Source organism: Bombus huntii, chromosome 8 (genome assembly GCF_024542735.1).
Source record: "Bombus huntii isolate Logan2020A chromosome 8, iyBomHunt1.1, whole genome shotgun sequence".
NCBI lineage: Eukaryota > Metazoa > Arthropoda > Insecta > Hymenoptera > Apidae > Bombus > Bombus huntii.
The window spans coordinates 9,844,397-9,861,976 of NC_066245.1; the positions used below are offsets into that span (position 1 = coordinate 9,844,397).

The 17,580-nt window shown below is 41.4% G+C and overlaps 1 protein-coding gene across 1 annotated transcript in view; it reads left to right on the plus strand.

Moving 5' to 3' along the window:
* LOC126868330 (uncharacterized) overlaps positions 1-17,364 on the plus strand; it is a 33,660-nt gene extending 16,296 nt beyond the window's left edge. Inside the window, exon 3 of the mRNA XM_050623668.1 lies at positions 6,598-17,364. Within this exon, the coding sequence (XP_050479625.1) occupies positions 6,598-6,777 (180 nt within the window). The 3' untranslated portion in view covers positions 6,778-17,364. The remainder of the gene's footprint in view (positions 1-6,597) is intronic.
* The last annotated feature ends 216 nt before the right edge of the window (positions 17,365-17,580 follow it).

Here is a 17,580-nt window from a genome sequence, read left to right on the forward strand (position 1 = left end):
CGCCCTCAATTCCTAAATTAATTTTATCCTATTCACCCTCTCGTAGCTTACCGTACATAACTCCAACATTTTTTTACTATTATATTCACATTCTCAGGGTATTATATATCTAACGTTTCAATTTAACCATATCTCAACGCAATGCTAAATTCTTCAACCGGTTGACGGGGTTATTTTTTAATCAGAAACTTCAATGTCATTAAAAAATTAATAAAAAGTAGAGTTGATCGGTTTGCTTCTTCAGAGACCGTCCTTCGTAACAGAATTGTTTTTTAACTCCACTGCCCTCGGTTCTACATAACTGGAAATGGACGTTATATTTCAATGAATATTAGCAAATTTTAGATACATAATTTTTAAATATTTAGTTTCATTGTTCGATGCAATGTTTGTACCTTTTGTGTGAAATAGTCCAAAAAGAGAGGATCCCTGAAGAGATGCAAACGTGCAAAAAACAACGAGGAGGACAGCAGACTTAATTCAAATATTTTTATGAAATTAAGAAATTAATAAAAAGTAGTTGATCGATTTACTTGCTGCGGAACTCATATAATTTTCTTCTCATATAAAATTCGATACATTTCTACTTACGTGGAATCGGCAACTGCCGAGAATCGATCTGACCGATGAAAGAATCCCCCGTGCCATGGTCGCGATATCCACGATTTAATGGTCCCACGAATGATTCAGTGTCTCTCATTTCGTCGCGGTTTCTTTCTCTCTCTTTCTCGCTGGTTTGCGGAAGAAAAGAGAGAAATTGGCGGCTGGAGTGGGTCAAGCCAGGGTCATAAACGCGAATTTAGTTATATCGGTGCCACCGACGGCGTCCCATGGGCGCAATAAATATCTGCCCGCTACCGTTAAGACGTCTAGTATTGCTCCCAGTGTGTACGACCCTGCGCGTAGCCGCCACTTCATCACCGTCTCACCCGCTTTACCTTCTCCATTTCCTGTCTCTTTTGATCACTCGATCTAATATGTATCGACGGCCTCGGAACGATGTCCCACTGATTTTACGAGTGGTTCCCGGTTGTTTGTCCCGGACAGACAGGTGAGAGAAATAGGACATCGGACGGTTTTATGGCAGAATTCCATTTTTACACCCAGCCCAGATGAAATTGCTCGCGGACACTCGCAAACGAATTACGGAAGATCGCCTATCGATGCGAAAGTCCATCGAAGATTTATTAGAATTGGATTGAATTTCACGATCGATGCGCGTCCCATGTAATCCGTGTCAAATATTTTCTGAGTGTAGTTTTTTCTCCTGTCGAAGGAATGCTCTTATGAAAAAAAAAGCATTTTATAGTTTTAGTATATTTTATCGTTTTAGTATATTTACGAGTGCTGGTCATCTCTTTCTCTCTCTAGACTACATTACTTAGATCACAGAGACTCCACCTATATGAACTTTCAGTGGACAAATAGTTTAGATACAATTAGAGTTCATAGAATAAAAGTTTACCAATCTTATTATTTTCCTTTTAAATAAGTGGATTCATCTAGGAATTCGTTTAATCACGCGCTAACTGGAATTTCGTTGGAATAAATGAACTTTGCATTAGCGGAGTTTTACTGCGCTCAATCTTCCTCATAGTCTAGACAAGAAGCATAGAGAATTGGACCTAATAGACAAGCATAAACGAACATAAAAACAGATCTGAACCCTAGTAATCATCGAATCGTCTTTCGCGAGAGGAAGAGAATGGTTTCTGCGGCAACGATTATTACGGTCGGTCGTTCTTTTCACTTACGCACGTCGCCGAAGCTCGGAGGAAAGGCACAGGCCTTTCACGATTTTACGAGATTCCCCGTGATTTGCCGCGGCCGATCGAGAGGAAGGAGCCAAGGGCGGTAAAGAACGATCCATCTAAAAAGCAGAGAGACGGAGAAAAAGATGAACAAGCCGGAAGGGCGTTCCCTTCTTTTATCCCTCGTCTCGACTTTATTCGCTTTAAAGGTCCGCGTCAGCGTGATACCCAATCCCACAACGTCTAATTATTGCTGGTTAAGTGGTGGTAATTGAAGGGGGCGAACGGATCCGTGAAATTGAAGAAATCTTGCGCGTCGCGTTCGAGGATCGGATACCGATCGGCTCGGTAACTCGAGGACCCGAGGCTTGTTGATAATACGAATCGTGGCGAATTCTCCGCCGGGGGAATTGTCTCTACGGAATCCCCGGCATGGTGTTTGCGTTCCTCTCTCTTGGGGAATCGAAGTGTCAGATTAATCTGTCGATGGGGCAGAGATGAGACCTGTATCTCCTCTGTTCTATGTGCACAGGGTAGATTCGTGTCTTATTTGTGTCTTATAGACCTGGCTCTCTTTTTTTCGTTTACTCTTGCTTGGTTGGATTCAACGATATTCTCTACGACGCGATGAAGCCTCGCGTTTTCGATATATGAAATTAAAGAGTAAATGTTATTTTGTTTCCTCTTGACTTTAATTACAGATTTTGCTCCCTCCGTGATGAAACTGTCGTGCTTTTCTTTTACGTTGAAGTAATTCAATTTGCTCGTGGAGATTGACGTCTCTTCCGTAGCTTTATGATGTCTCATATTTTATACGATGGCGTTGACATAGATATGGATCGTAGCTGCAAAGGTTACACCATGTTTTCTTCGTTAAATGTTTATGGACTAGTTTTAAATGACTGGTTCTAAGCCTAAGGCCGGTTGTTCCGTTATCTATACATTGCTCTTCGATAATTCGTTTATCGCAAATCTTAAGTCATTTTATCGATACGAAACAAGATTGAAGATTTAAAAGTGATTATAACATAATTGAGCTCGGTGTAACTTCGATCACGACATGCGTGTACCTACGTTTTTATCCGCGACTTGATAGGCATTGACTTATCGACCCCTGAAAATTGCTTTTACCGGATGTCATCGCGTTCCTGCGACCTTTCGCGGGTTTCTTGATGCAGAAGGAAACTGAGTCGATCGGAGAAACGCGTGGTCGAATGTAACTTACAAACACGATCCCCGTTCGTTCCCCGTTCGTCATGCGAAGGCAACGTTTTACATATGCATGGAGAGTAAGCGAGCATGTAACGGCTAAGTGGTCACATCCCCTTACGTGAAAGTTAAGTGGGCATGGCAGCACGAGCCGTGGCCACGGGCCGAGAAAATTATCTTCAATTATCTCGTGCAATCGTGAGCCCCCTTTGCTCTCTTCTCCTTTGCTCGCGATCTCTCGATCTCTTCTTCGCATTACTCGCCAACCTCTTCGTGATTTATTATTCATGGAAACTATTTCTTTATTCTATGAATTGGCGCATAAAAATATGAATTCTTAATACGAGTTCAGAGAAATGCGAAAAATATCAATTATTACTCCTTGAAGAAGGAAAAATCTCGAAATTCTCATTGGTAAACCTAACGAATCCGGATATTGGAAGTTTAAAAAATTACAAAAGAAAGACAGATACAAATATGGGGCAATTTTATTCCAAGGGTTAATCACACGGGCCAGACATCCAAGTATTCCGCAATCTTTCGTTCCTAGAAAGCCTGTCGAAGCCATTCGCGGTAGCACCAAGAAAATTGCTTCATCGACACGATAAAATATTCCTCCCGCTTTTAGCTTAGCTTAGATTTCCTCGAAGTCTGATTTAACCATGGCGCAGTTAATGGAACGTCCCGTCGGTATTTATCAGTTATTCAAACGATAGACGCGCAAATTGATACATTAGACACTCGGTGGCATAACGGATCCCTTGGTCGATCTAGCAAGAACATTCTGTCCACTCTTCTTGCCGTTGCTCTTGGCTACATAATCGATGAGTTCCTTCCGAAGCACGCGATCGACCGCTTCGTCTTACGATTCACGTCGTATTTCCACCATCTTTCAAAGTATTCGCCAAGACCGAATCGTAGCGAGGGTTTCGTCGCCCACCTTGCGTTGCGCATTTGCTACTCAGGTTGCCTCGACGTTCAGTCCGCGAATCTCAGTTGCCTGTGAACGTTTTCTTACGCGGCTTACCGAAACGTCCGTCCGAATGGCTATTTTCATGGTGAGCTGCGCAATTACGTCGCTCAATATCCCGATCTCCGATAGTTGATGGCGTTGCTCTTCGTTTTCCATTGAAAGGTTTATTATTGTATCGTTGGCACGGATGTCAGGGTTTAATCTAATTTTGATGAATTTTTTGGCGAAAGGTAGATGTAATTCAAGTTTGAATTGTTAATCGTGAAGTTATAGCAGTAAAGGAATTTTCTTTTTTTCCATTTGTATTTATTTCTTGTAACTTATTATCCGATAGAATATACATATTTAGATTAAGTCGTGGATCGGCTACTTAGTAAAGCGACTTTTCTTTTCTGTAGCGAGACAGAAAGTTTCTTCCGTTTGTTAAGACCATTCTTCCAAAGCTGTAGAGCTTCCTCGAAGAAGATGTGCGACGCAACAAAGCAGGAAGTTTAATTAAATCTGTATCACGTTCCTTCAAAATGGACGGTATCGTCTTGCGTATTAAATCCACAGAAAATGGTTGGTCCGTGCGTTTCCTGTTCGCTGAATTATTAATCATCGCACTACTTGAATTAAAGTTGCCAGCCTTCTCTAATCCTCGCATTAAATCAACCGCGCGGTGTAACGCGTTCCCGAACGAACGGAAAAGCGGAGAAAAGAGGAGGTTGCAGCAACGATATTTAGCCAGTTACGCAACCGGCTGCCACGAACAATTAAAATTTACCGTCCCGGCAACGATAAACACCGACAACGTAATCCTGGCGACCAGGTCGCGCATAAATTCCGCGTTTAAACGGTGAACGAAGCTCGAGCGAAACCGCGCGCGTTGCTCAAGCGGTTCAGGGCGTTCTCTTCCGGGCCCGAAGCAATAAAACCTGCTCGCCATCTTTCCATACGCCTGTATAGTCGTTGGGAGAGAAAGTTTCGAGTCGCAGCTGGCTCGATGATAACGGACAAGACGCGTGAAACGTTCGTTCGGCTTCGCACTTCCCTAAGACGATTCGAAGTAAAAGGAAATTCAGCTGACAGAGCTCGAGAAAAGATCGCGATAGAAAGAGGGGAAGACGTTTGAACGAGTAATGGGAAGGGGAGGGATACTATTAATTGACGAGGAGGACTCCCACGAGAAGAGTCCATAGACCATAATTCTTTCTTAATGCGACGCCTTTCTACTTCTCTCGCTCGCACCCTCTTCATTCGCCGCGTAATCTCTTTCCTCGCGACGAGGCAACACTCGGCCCGAGTGTTTTTCTATCCTCCGGTTCACGTAGAGGGACGAAGGAGAGTTGTATTGGGGCGGATCGAAGCCCACGATGACCAGATATTATGGAGCCATCCCCCCATAAAAGCCTCTGCTCACGGAGATTGAGCTCACCCCCTGTTTCTCGCCGTTTATTATTGCACGTCCGGCCACCACGAGTGGATTAAGACGAAACGAGGATCGGAAGTCGCGCGCGCGCACTCTACGGACTGCGGGTGTGATCGAGGAAACAGAGAGGAAATCTCCCTTTCACCCTCCACTCTCTTGGAATGGGGAAGATACACTGGCCGGCAAATATTCGCCCAGCAGATACAGGAGAAAGCGGAATTATCGCTGGCGGGATATATTATCGCGGTGCTTATCAGACCCAGAGAGTTTGACGCGAATCTCTGATCTCTCGAGGTGATTAATATCTCAATAAAACGAAATTTCCGTTGGACGAAACAATTGATCGTAAGGAGAAAGAGTGAATTGAATTGCTAGAAGAATATCGATAACCTTTGTCGTGCTGATTTCACCCCCTAATGACTAATTGCATAATGAAGCGTTCCGTGCAAGTTATAACGAAGACCTTTGTGTTCGAGAAGGGTCTAGGGGGATGGGAAACACGGATTTCTTAAGCGAGGAAAGTTTCGCAGGCCAATTGTTCCTCAGTGGAAATTCTTCAAAGCGGAAATTAATTGACAATTAACCGGTATTAATGCGCTCCTGGCCGCGATTTGTGTTTCGCGCAAGTGGCGCCGCTATTCCCGAGGGAGCTCGGTGGACCTTAATCGGCGGCGTCGTGTTCCCCCCGAGCGTCTCTCGTCTTCTCGTGTAAATTCGAAGGGATCAGGCAGAGAGAACTCGATAAAAAGAGCGCGGTGCTTTCTCTACGCCGGAGGCTTAGCCGCAAGGAGTGTCGAATCGACGGTAATTCCGTCCAATTAGGACACTCCCAATTAGAGGAGCCTTAGCCTGAACCCCGTCTTTCTTTGACCCACCCCATTTCCCTGTGATTCTTGCTCCAACAGAAACACGACAGCTCGTCGAGTTCCTCTTATCGAGGTTCTACGGAGAACGTTGTGTCTTTCTTAAACTTACTTCCTTCCTCAAATTCTGTAATCTGTACTACTATGCAGTAGTACTACTATGCAGTAGTACTAAGCATCGGCTTAATTGCAGCGATTTTTTTTTCCTTTCGCTTATTGCTAACTATTATTCCGTCTTTCTACCAGTTTTCGAAACTGTATCTATATAACTTTAGGATCTTACAGGTGAAAGTTACACATAGCACTACCAACATAATACTTGTACCAAACTATACAGCGATAAAACTAAATCTGATGGAATACTCAGATCGTTTCTCTGCTGTGTTACAGGCCGCCGAGATCGAGAAGTCTCGACTGAGCGCGATGAACCCAAGCTTCACAAACACGAACAACTCGAGCGAATCCACCGACAGCTTCCTGTCGTTGCTTATCCCAGCTCCTCTCCGCGAGACCTTGTGGACGACGGTGGCCCTGTATCTCGGATGGAGGTTGGTCTCTCGCCTTCGATAGGCGCAACAGAATTGTCGTTTCGTCGTCACGACAAACGACTACGATGCTTCGAGAACTCGAAGAACGATTACCCAAGCTTGCAGCCACATCAGGGACAGCCAGTACGACGTGTCGCTACTTGGTAAACCAGCAACTGTTCCTTCCTGGCCCGTTACACGCACCACGTGCGTCCGGATACCATCGTCCGGTATCAATCATTCGAAGGTCGAAAGACCGATAGGTAACCAACAGGAAGGGCTCTGCTTGGACGATTCCCGCTGGACGTCCTACCGAAATATCCAACGCGATATCTTGTACGATTTATTTTCTATGTATGCGTGTCTATCGCCTTCCGCGGACGAGAATGCACTAATGCTATGTCGCCCTCGTCCTATCGATGGTGATGTTTCGAGCGAGGATGAATACTCGGAGGATGAGGAGGACGAGGACGAGGAAGTCGAAGAATTCGACGAGTACGGAGGTATAGATAGCGGTATTGACGACGAGGATGACGAGGACGACGAGGATGGAGCTTGTCAACTCGTTACTTGTCAAGGAGTCAGAGTTATCTGAAGCCAAGTACCATTTCATACTTCTCTGATGTTTGTTGTTTGACGATGATTCGATGTAAAAAGGAGACCGATGTCGCGTACGTTCGAGTAACTCTGCCTCGACGACGATCAAAGACTCGCACCCGGAGTCTGTGTTCTTTTTGATTTGTCTTTTTCTTTCTTTTTTTAATGTTCCGCATCGACATCGGTCAAGCTCACGGTTACTTAGAGCTATAGTTAGTATCATCTTGCTCGAGAGAGTTCATCTTCCGCGTGATCGTCGCGCGATGGACTCGGGATACAACATCGACTCCCAGGTGCATTCTCGCCCGCGGCAGCGATCGACGTGTATTATCGAACACTGACTGTTCGTTCGATCATGCCGATCGTTCGCCTTCAGATTATATTGCATGGTAGAAAGTTAAGAAGATAATATAAATATATACATATATATATATATTGATTATTATATATATATTATCATATATATATATTGATTATTATATATATATATATTATATATATATATTTCTCCCGGGTGAATTTACAAATAATATTCGAATAGAACGAATAGCGAAGGTGACGATCGCATTGTGACACTGGTCTTGGTGAGGGTGACGGGGAGCTAAGTACGAGATCCAAAGAGGACTTAACCCAATAATCAAATGCTGATCTCATTACGGATATAAAATAAAAAAAATTAAATAAAGTAGTGTGATCACGGGAACGGAACAGAGTAGACATGGACATTTTCGTTTCTCCGTACAATCTCACTTTGCTCTTCTCCGTCTGTGTTTTTTTTTTTTTTTCTTTTTCTTATTATGCATTTGCTTAATTTCTCGTTACTCATAAGACATTTCTCTGTTCCGTTCCCGTCGGTAGGAAGTATTTTGACGTGGCTTGTAGATAACGCGGTTACCTAGCCGATACAGGCAAGGCAGAACTCTATCTGAGATATCATGATACCGCGCCATGTCGTTCCGCGGGCGATCGATGATCCTCGAGGAGAAAAAGATGGCAAAAAGATAGAGAAGTCTGCCAAGACACATTTGTCGACAATTTGATTCAGATGATTTAAAGTATTCGGAATTGATCGATTCAAGGGTCGATTAATTACGATTTTTGAAGAAGAACGGCCGTGGATTAAGATCGATATCGCTGGACGTTCATGGCGATGGTCGAATCATCTGTACATAGAAAGATTTTCAAGGGGAGCTTCTCTCTCTCTTTCTCTCTAACTCTCTCTCTCAGTATATTCCAAAAGTAAAAGAACAAAAAAAGAAAAAAATAATACTATGAGAAGAAAAACTCAAAGAGAATAAAGAGAAGAAGAAAAGATAAGATGCGCGATTGAGCTGGTAGGGAAACGGGCGAGGACATGTAACGTGAAGAGGGGAGCAACGTATTCTAATTGTATAGAGGATTTAACTAAAATAATTAAAATTCAGTAAATAAGTCGACATTTAATAATTAAAGTAGATAATCGATAGATCGAGGATCGCAGCATCTTAATTGGCTAGCTGCGTGTCCCGTGGACAGTTTTCGAATGATCTCCGGTAGCTTAGCTCTTAGTGGCGCCCTCCTCCACGAAGGACGCCCTTCATGACACTCGTGACAAAGGATTTCTCACCCTTTGCTCCTGTGTGTGTCATTTTTTTCTATCTTTCTCTACTATCTTTCGTTTCATATTCCACATATTTTTCTCCATTTTCTTCTTCGTCTTCTTCTTCTGCTCACAGTGTCTTTCGCCGTAACGTTTACGCTTTTCTCTTGACGATCGACGCTCGCGTCTCGTCATTTCCATTTTTTTAAACAATCTCATTCTTTTCGCTCTATTTCACTTATCCTTTCTTCTGCTCTAATTTTCCTCTTCTATCTTGTTATTCATAGATTTTTACGATTCTGTGTTCTTTGAACGACCATTTTTTGTTTGATCTCGTTAATTAGCATGTATTTAGGTCTTGGTTGTCTCGTATATTCGCGATTCCATGCCGCGTCCCGCCAAAATTGGCGCGAACGTTTGTAGGAAACTAAAAGTGGAATTTATAATTAAAGGATAGTTAGAGTATCCCTGTTTCGGGCCTCGTGTTGAGAGTCTCGAACGGGATGAAACCAAAATCATCATAAGGCTGTCGATACGATAGTGTATTCCCGTGGACCGTTCTATCTGTCTCTTTGTCTCTATCTCCCGAGTAAAGACTTTTCCTTTTTTATATATCGATTTTTTAAATTATATACATATTATACATATGTATGTATTATACATATATATATAATTATGTATAATATACATATAATTATTAATATTTTTATTACAATTATTATTATTATATTATTATTATTATTATTATTATTATTATTTTTTATTATTGTTTGTTTGTCCATTTTTTCTTCCACTTTAGATAACAGATAAGGTTTCGTGACGTTCTCTGTCAAAGTATTCCAGTGTGTAGAGGATATAGTAGTATTTATTTATAGATAAAAACGTATTCATATAAGTCTAAGTAAGATTGTACGAGTATTCGCGTTGATCGTATTTCTCGCGAGATAATTAATACTGCCATTCGTCCTAATGATGAAACGCGCGTGAGAGGTGTGTGTCGTTTATCGAATGAATGAACGAGTGCACAGAGATGTAACAGAAGCCATCAGCTCTGCCTGAATGCTTCTTCGAGGTAGCGTGTATATTTTTTCCCTCTAAACGAGAAAAGTAAAGACACGCCACTGCATAGAGAGGGAACACCCTTTAGAAAGAAAGCGTGCAGAAAGGAAGAATGATTGTTTGATTGATTCTCCGAGGAAGAATTTCGATTGGTCGTGTACAGGTGAGCCAAGTGAACGCGAGTACGTATTCACGGAAAACGTTGCTGTTCATCGTCCGGCCAATTCGAAATAGTTCGACGGACGGATTACTTAGAGTCTTTTGATGTTCTCGTCGTAAAAATAGTAATTTAATATAACGTATTTTTCACTGACTACTCGTCGCCAGAAATCATCGAACATGTTTCTGGGGAGCACAAGTTCTGTGCTGAGCCGACCATTTCTTTCGTTCCACCCTGCGATTTCGTCCGACGTGTGTTCGTTTTTGTTCTTCCTTTTGGTTGAATTAATTGGCGATAGTATGTTTGACAGGTGGTTAAGTCTTTAATCGTGTTCCGTTAGATCGATGAATAATTATCGCTTGAAGTTCGAACGACATTTTGTTCGACGTGATCTTTCACGGTGTTGCCCCAATCGTCTCCTCGTTCGATGGTAGTTAAACTCTGTTAGAGGTTCAGCAGAAACTTGTCTCCGGTTTTCTCGTCGTTCACTTTGTTTTCTAGAATCTGTTTAAGTTCTTTGTCGATCGAGTTTTCTTCTCTCCTCTCTATTTACCCGAGGAGGGGGTAAACACGAGAGTGAGCAGGATCGTCGTACAATTGTGATGTAATAAGATAGTAATTGCCATTGGCGTCGTGAGAAGGGAGCCGGCGAACAGGGCTCTCATCGCGCTCGCGAAACCTTTCTATATTAGCATTCCGACCAAAGGAAAAGGAAGTAGAGTTTGAACGTGAACGTCGTGTGCACGTAGTTAAACGCAAAATATTTTTTCGTTTTTATTAGATATTTTTTTCCCTTCCTGTTCGTTCCCTGCATTATCGCGGTGAAATCAGCGCCCAGAGATGGCCTTTGAGACCGCCGCGGTTATACTTAATGAAATCTCTCTCTTTCCGTTTGCGTTCTTTCATTTTTTTATTTTTGCCTATGTCCTCTTTGCGCGTACGTTAGCCAACGTAACGCGCAAAGGGGGAAAAAAATGAAATAGAGCACCGAAAAACACGAACAAATTTTTGCCCTGTGCAAAGCATAGCCCCGTTGTAGGTTTAAGAGTCAGAATAAAAGAAAACAATTAAAGAGATAAAATAGAAACCGAGGAAAACGCGATTAGTAAAACGAAATAGAAGCTATTACTACCAGTCGAGCAAACGATAAGCCAATCAAGCACATGGGATTAAGATTAAACGCGACCACAGGAAATAAGAAAAAACGCATGTACATAGCCGCTTGTTCGTGGGGCCGTAAAGTACCATAACTGTCTACGATTTGCTATTGTCCCCTGAACCTTTTTTTTTTTTAGTTCTCTACTTTTTTTTCTTTTTTTTTTCGTTTTCTTTACGGTATCCTTTCCACCCGCCGTCTGTTCATTTCGTATTACTTTCCTTTTCATGTTTTGGTTTCAACTTCACCACGCTTTAGAAAAGCAGTAAAAAAAGCCAACAATCCTCCTCCCCTTAATAGAAGCATTTTTACGTAGCGTAGTAGTCAGCCATATTGAGAACGTATTAATTATATAAATAAACATGAATAAAAGTATATATATTATAATGGAAAACACTTATATATATAAATATATATATATATATTTTAAATGGTATATTTGGATATATATATTATTATCGAAATGCTATTTCGAGGCATATTGTGCGATATAAAAGAATATAGTGGTAATGATGTATCTCAAAAGGGTGAGCCCGGAGAGAGAATGAACGATTGAGAAACAAAAGAAAGGATTTTTGAGGGGGAAAAAAAATCGGAAAGAAGAAAGAAATGTGGAGGTGTTTCTCGTTTGAAGGAGATGATTTTTTGCTTTGAGATTGACAAAAATCCGAGAACGACAGCCGAGGCTGAGATATAAGCTATAACTGTGACTATGTGGATCGTGGGGGGCAGGCTGTGTTACGAATTTCTTCCTTTTCGACCTCGTTGTTACAAATTTTACTCGAGGACCACTGGCCGATTTCTTCGATTGATGTTAGCCGAGAGCCATGTTTTAGACGACAGAAGAAACAAAGGAATAAACCCTTCATAAGTCGAGTCAATAATTTTCTGGATCATCGAAGAAAATCACAAAAAAGAAAAAAGAAAGAAAACAGTCCAAAGAGTTCAAACAGAAATCAATCAGCTCGATCAGATCGAAGATAAAAAGAAAGGTTAGTCTAACGAGTAACTGGCCAACCAAATAGCTAAAGTCGAACAAAAGCAGCCCGCCTATCCGAGATCCCCGCGCGTCAAAGCGTCACTGTGATCTCGTAATTATTAATGAAATATCTGATTATTGTAACGAATAATCGTATGAATATTATAATGTACCCGTTCCCTTCACCCCTTCCCAATTATTCCCCTAACCCTCCGCAGGAGTAAGAGAGAGAATGACCCCGTTTAAGGGCGGAGAAAACGTGTTCGATTCTCGTATCGGGATCGAGAGCATCCTATAATACCTCTCGTATTTTGTTTTTTTCGTCGTTTCGTTTCGTTTTCGTCTCGCTCTCTTTCCTATTTCCATCTACATTCTATCCTTCTTTATTACTCTCTGTTTTTTCCTTTCTCTCTTTTTTTTTTTTTTAATTCGTTTCAACCAAATGAATTGGTGAATCGAAAGATTAATCCCCTCTTGTACGTGTTAGCTCGTAATCGTAATCATTAATCGTAAAACGAAACTTTCTAATGATCTCCCGGTGGCGCGCTCGAAGATGAGCAAACTGGTCTACGAACGGCCGGCGCGTTCTAATTTTCTTCGCAATTTTATTCGCTTTATTCTCTATCGTCTTTATCGACTCTCTTCTTTCTACTTTTTATCTTCGTCGTCAGGATCAAACGATATCGACACCTCGTCTTTTCTTCCTCTTCCCCTTTCCTGATCGCGCCACCGAACTTTTTACTACGAACGAAGCGGGCGAGCAAAGGGACGCTCGAAGAGGGCAAAAACGAAAGCGTGGAAGATCATCAAAAACAGTGTACGTTGCGGGGTAAATCGGCGAATGATCTCGCCCGATGATTCTAAGCTGGGTTTACCACAACGGAAATTGATTATTTCGCTGTACGTTCCGCGCTCCATTAAACGCCCGCGAGCTTATCCTTGTATCGATCATTCATTATGGTTAATTAATCGCGCGTATCAAACCACCGCCAGTCGCATCGTGATAACTGTAAGCTTTCGAGGTTACAACACGGTGTTTAATAGATGATAGACTAGTCTTTTTTCGGACCAGTCATTGAGATTTTTCTATTTCTTGTTTTATTTCGTCCTTTTCTCTTCTTTTTTTTTTCTTTTTTTCTTAACAAAACGAACTAAGATACGGAGATCTGTTGTTCTTCCTCTGTATTTTCCGTTTATTTGTATCTTTTGTACTTTGACTCGCGTGTGTGTTGTCGTTTTTTTCTTTTCTTCGAAGGTATTCCGGTTCCGTTTCGTTCGTTCGTGCGATAATTTTCAATTTCGTCGATGTTTGTCGATCGAGATCGAACATATCGTTATTTGACGAGGATCTTCAATCTCGAACAAGACAATGCTCGATTTCATCCGATTCTTCTTACTTATCGACGTAGCGCACCATGAACGATATATAAAACTTGAATCTCCCGCCAGTATTTAAGCCGGGGTTTTCTCGAGTTGCTCGTGTGCCCTACGATGTTTCCAACGATTTTTATCTAAAATCCGAGAATCGCTATCGAGCGGACCCCGATTCAATTGCAAAGAAAACAGGAGAGAAATCGCGAAGCGTACTCGTATTTAACGAAGAGAATAATAAAAGAGAGAATTGCAAATAATGAATGGAATTAGGGGATACTTACATGTATACAGCTATACACGTACATACACATACACGAGTATACAAAGACAATGACATAAGTGTTGCATAATCGCGCGTGTGATCGAGCGAAAGTGAAAGAAGGAAAAAAGAAAAAAAGAAAGGAAGAGAGAATTGGAGATGTTTCATTTGCTCAGACTGTCCTTAAGTTTGCCATAAAAAGAAAAAGAGAAAGAAAGAGAACTCAAGATTTTGCGAAACTTGGCGATCTTTTGCGGTCGAAAGCTCGCGAGTCTCGTAGAATAACGTTTTTATAATGCGTGTTGCGTATTTTTCAGGTGCCAACCATGGCAAATTAGCCACCGCGAATTTCTTTGTAACTCCTAAAAAGCGAAGCACGTTGCCATTTTGTCGTGTCGATATTCGCCCATTTTGCGATTCCGCTTCATCAATGGTATCTATCTATCTGTCTGTCTGTCTGTCTGTGTCTGTCTGTCTGTCTGTCTCTCTTTCTCTCTCTCTCTCTCTCTCTCTCTCTCTCTCCCTCTAGAAGTGACTCACAAAACCGCCTGTCAGTTATTTTCATTTTATTCGTACCGCCAAGAAATCAGTTTCTATTTATTCTGTGTACGGTATGCAGAAAATGCAACGGAAATAAACGACAGAGAAGAAAAAGAAACAAAGTTCTTCTCGTCTAATTATGAAAATTCCAACACGATTTTCATTCTACAAAACTAACGTTCGATTTCAATGGAGTCACGTCTAAGAGACATAATAATACTTAGCCTGTAATATCCGACCGTGTGTAATCGTAATTGAATGTGCCCCACTTAAACGTAAGACGATGATTGTTCGTACCCCTTAAACGCCTAATTAAACCTAAAACAAACAAAAGTAAAAAAAAAAAATTACGAAAAAAAAAAGAGTAATAACGTTACCTGTAGCCAAATGTCCCGTGGACCATATAGACCGCCGCGATCTGTTCGTAACACTATATGCGAGAGAGAAAGGGCTAGAAAACGTGTGATCGAGACGCGGAGGGACCGATCTTTCTCCCCTGGTCCCTCGTTCGCGAGTGCGTATGAGAGTTGCGTGAAAGTTAGAGAGACAACGAGGCGAGCGAAACGAAGCGTTTCGCGATGCCTTTCTACGTCGAGAAAAATCCGCGAAAACGAAACGAAACGAGAGCCGAGAAAAACGTACGAGAAGAGAATAAAGAGGACGAAGAGAGGAATAAAAAGAGGCGTGGCGACTCTCAAGCCGTTTGTAAAGCTCGCAGCAACCTTGTGATAGAGTCTGGACTCGGAGAAAACGTGTTCACCTTTGCTACTTTCCTTCTTTTTCCCCCACTGCTCGAGATAGGCGAAGAAGCGAGAAACGTGAAGAGGAAAAACGGTCGTTCCTCGATCGTTCCTGGGTTCTTTCGCTTGGCTCGGACGAACGAAGACGATTTTCTTTCGCGTGCACGCGCCAAAGAAAGAATGAGAAAGGGAACGCGGGGAGAAAGAAACGAAAGCAGCGAAACAGCGAACGAAAGACAACAGAGAGAAATATATATATATAATATATATAATATATATATTGTATATGCTTAGATGCGTATAGTAGAAGTGTTTTGCGCGCGAAAACGTTTCATTGCGAAACGCGGGAAAGAAATATATATATATATATTTTGAAACGAAATTTCGTCCAGCTGACCAATCCAAAGAAGCGACCAAATAAATGAAGGAGAGGGATAACGATGCGAGCCGTTGCATAACGCTTGAGGTGCTTAGAACAAAACAAACAAAAGAAAAAAAAACGAATAAAAAATGAGAATAAAGATAAAGAAAGGCAGGAAAAGAAGAGAGACAAAAGAATATGAAAGAAACAAACAAACACAAATTTTTCTACTCTGTACTCTGTATAACTTGTAACTCCGTAAACGTGTGTGTAAGAGGAGAACTTCTTTCTCTCTTTCCTTTTTAGGAGTTTTTGTGTTTTCGCTTAACGACTGTCCCGATGCGAGTGATTGGACGGAAGACGTACGGCGGTCAACGTGATATGTTATTTACAAGCGTAAAATATCGTATTATGTAACAGGCCCCCCTTATATCACGCGTAAGTGAGAAAAGCGCGGTACCTACCGTTAATTTATTTTTTGTTTTCTTCCAATTCTTTTTTTTCCTTTTCTCTCTGTTCTTTTTACTTTTCTACTTCACTCCTGCCTCTCATTACGTTTCTTTCATCCTATTTTCGTTTCCATACCTTCTTCTCACTCATTTTTTTTTTTTTTTTAACTTGTTTCTTCTTTGGTCTTCTCTTAAATGATTATTCGAGCGAAACGAGAAATCGAAAGATCATACGGTCCGATCGTTTCATCGATTTCTCGATAAAGAAAAGAGAACAAGAAAGAAAAAGGAAAGGAATGCGCCGTATTCTACGAATCTTACGCATCCCTTTGGAGGGCGCGTAAACAAACGCCGCGACATTTCACTTCTCTATTCTTGCGTTCTCGATCTCTGTTTCTTCTTTTTGTCGCGCTTCTCTCGCTCTTCACTTTCCTTCCTTCGTTTCCGTCGAGATTCTTTACTCTTTTACACGAAAGTACGGCCACGAGTTTGCCCATTCATCGTTGACCACTTGGATCTTTTCCTCGACTAAAATAGAGAAACGATATCTTCTATATCGCTTTTTATTGAGAAAAATTCAAACCGAGCACCAATATCAAGAAATCAACGAGGAATGAGCAAGCCGAAGCCCGATCATACGATGCTGTGTTATTTAAGTCACTACATAACTACGTTATTGATTACTTTTGATTTTAGTTTATGACAATTTTTTTATGTTATTAATTTTATTTGAGTAGGATTTTAAGTACTACGAAAATGTATTATTATTACCTATTATACATGATTGAATTATTATCTGAATATTATTATTAATATTATTAATATTATTATTATTATTATTATTATTCTATAATCTTAACATTGTGTAATTATTCACTCCCCATGGTCGTTACTTTTACAATTGTTCTCGCGTCCGCTGCCCGATCGCCGGTCGACGCATCGCCCCGAAGACGTCGCGACGCTTCTCGCTCCCTTCTTTCTCTCGCGTTTGCTCCTCTTTCGTCCTTTCTTTCTTTTTTATTTTGTCTTCTCTTCGTTTTTTTTCTCCGGTATTGCAAGATATGTGTACGTGGATACACACAGGAACACGCACGCACGCACGCACGCACACAGATCGACGCTCTTCGTGTGGTGTAGCGTCGACCATTGGGAGTTCGCAAAGGGACGGGGGCATCTCTTCGCTACCCGCGTGTCTTTCATTGTACAGATTTTTTCACTTTTATAGTTATTGATATATCATAATGTTATGAAATGTCGATTGCGGCGGTGTCATTATGTGTCGCCGTATTATTACTGTACTTGATATTTTTTTTATTTTATTGAATAAATGTGAACACCGAATGTATATGGAGACGTTCGGGTGATTCTTCGAGCGCAGTTCGATTTCTCTTTTTCCCTTCCCACACCGTTCCCTTCTTTTCGTTCTTCTTTCAGCATATTACGTAGAAGATAAGTAAATCGTAAGACATAGAAGAAAAGCATCGAGTTAAGCGCATATTTCTCGAAATACTAGAGGTACTGTACTAGAGATAGACACGAAATACTAGAGGTACTGTACTAGAGATAGACACGAAATACTAGAGGTACTATACT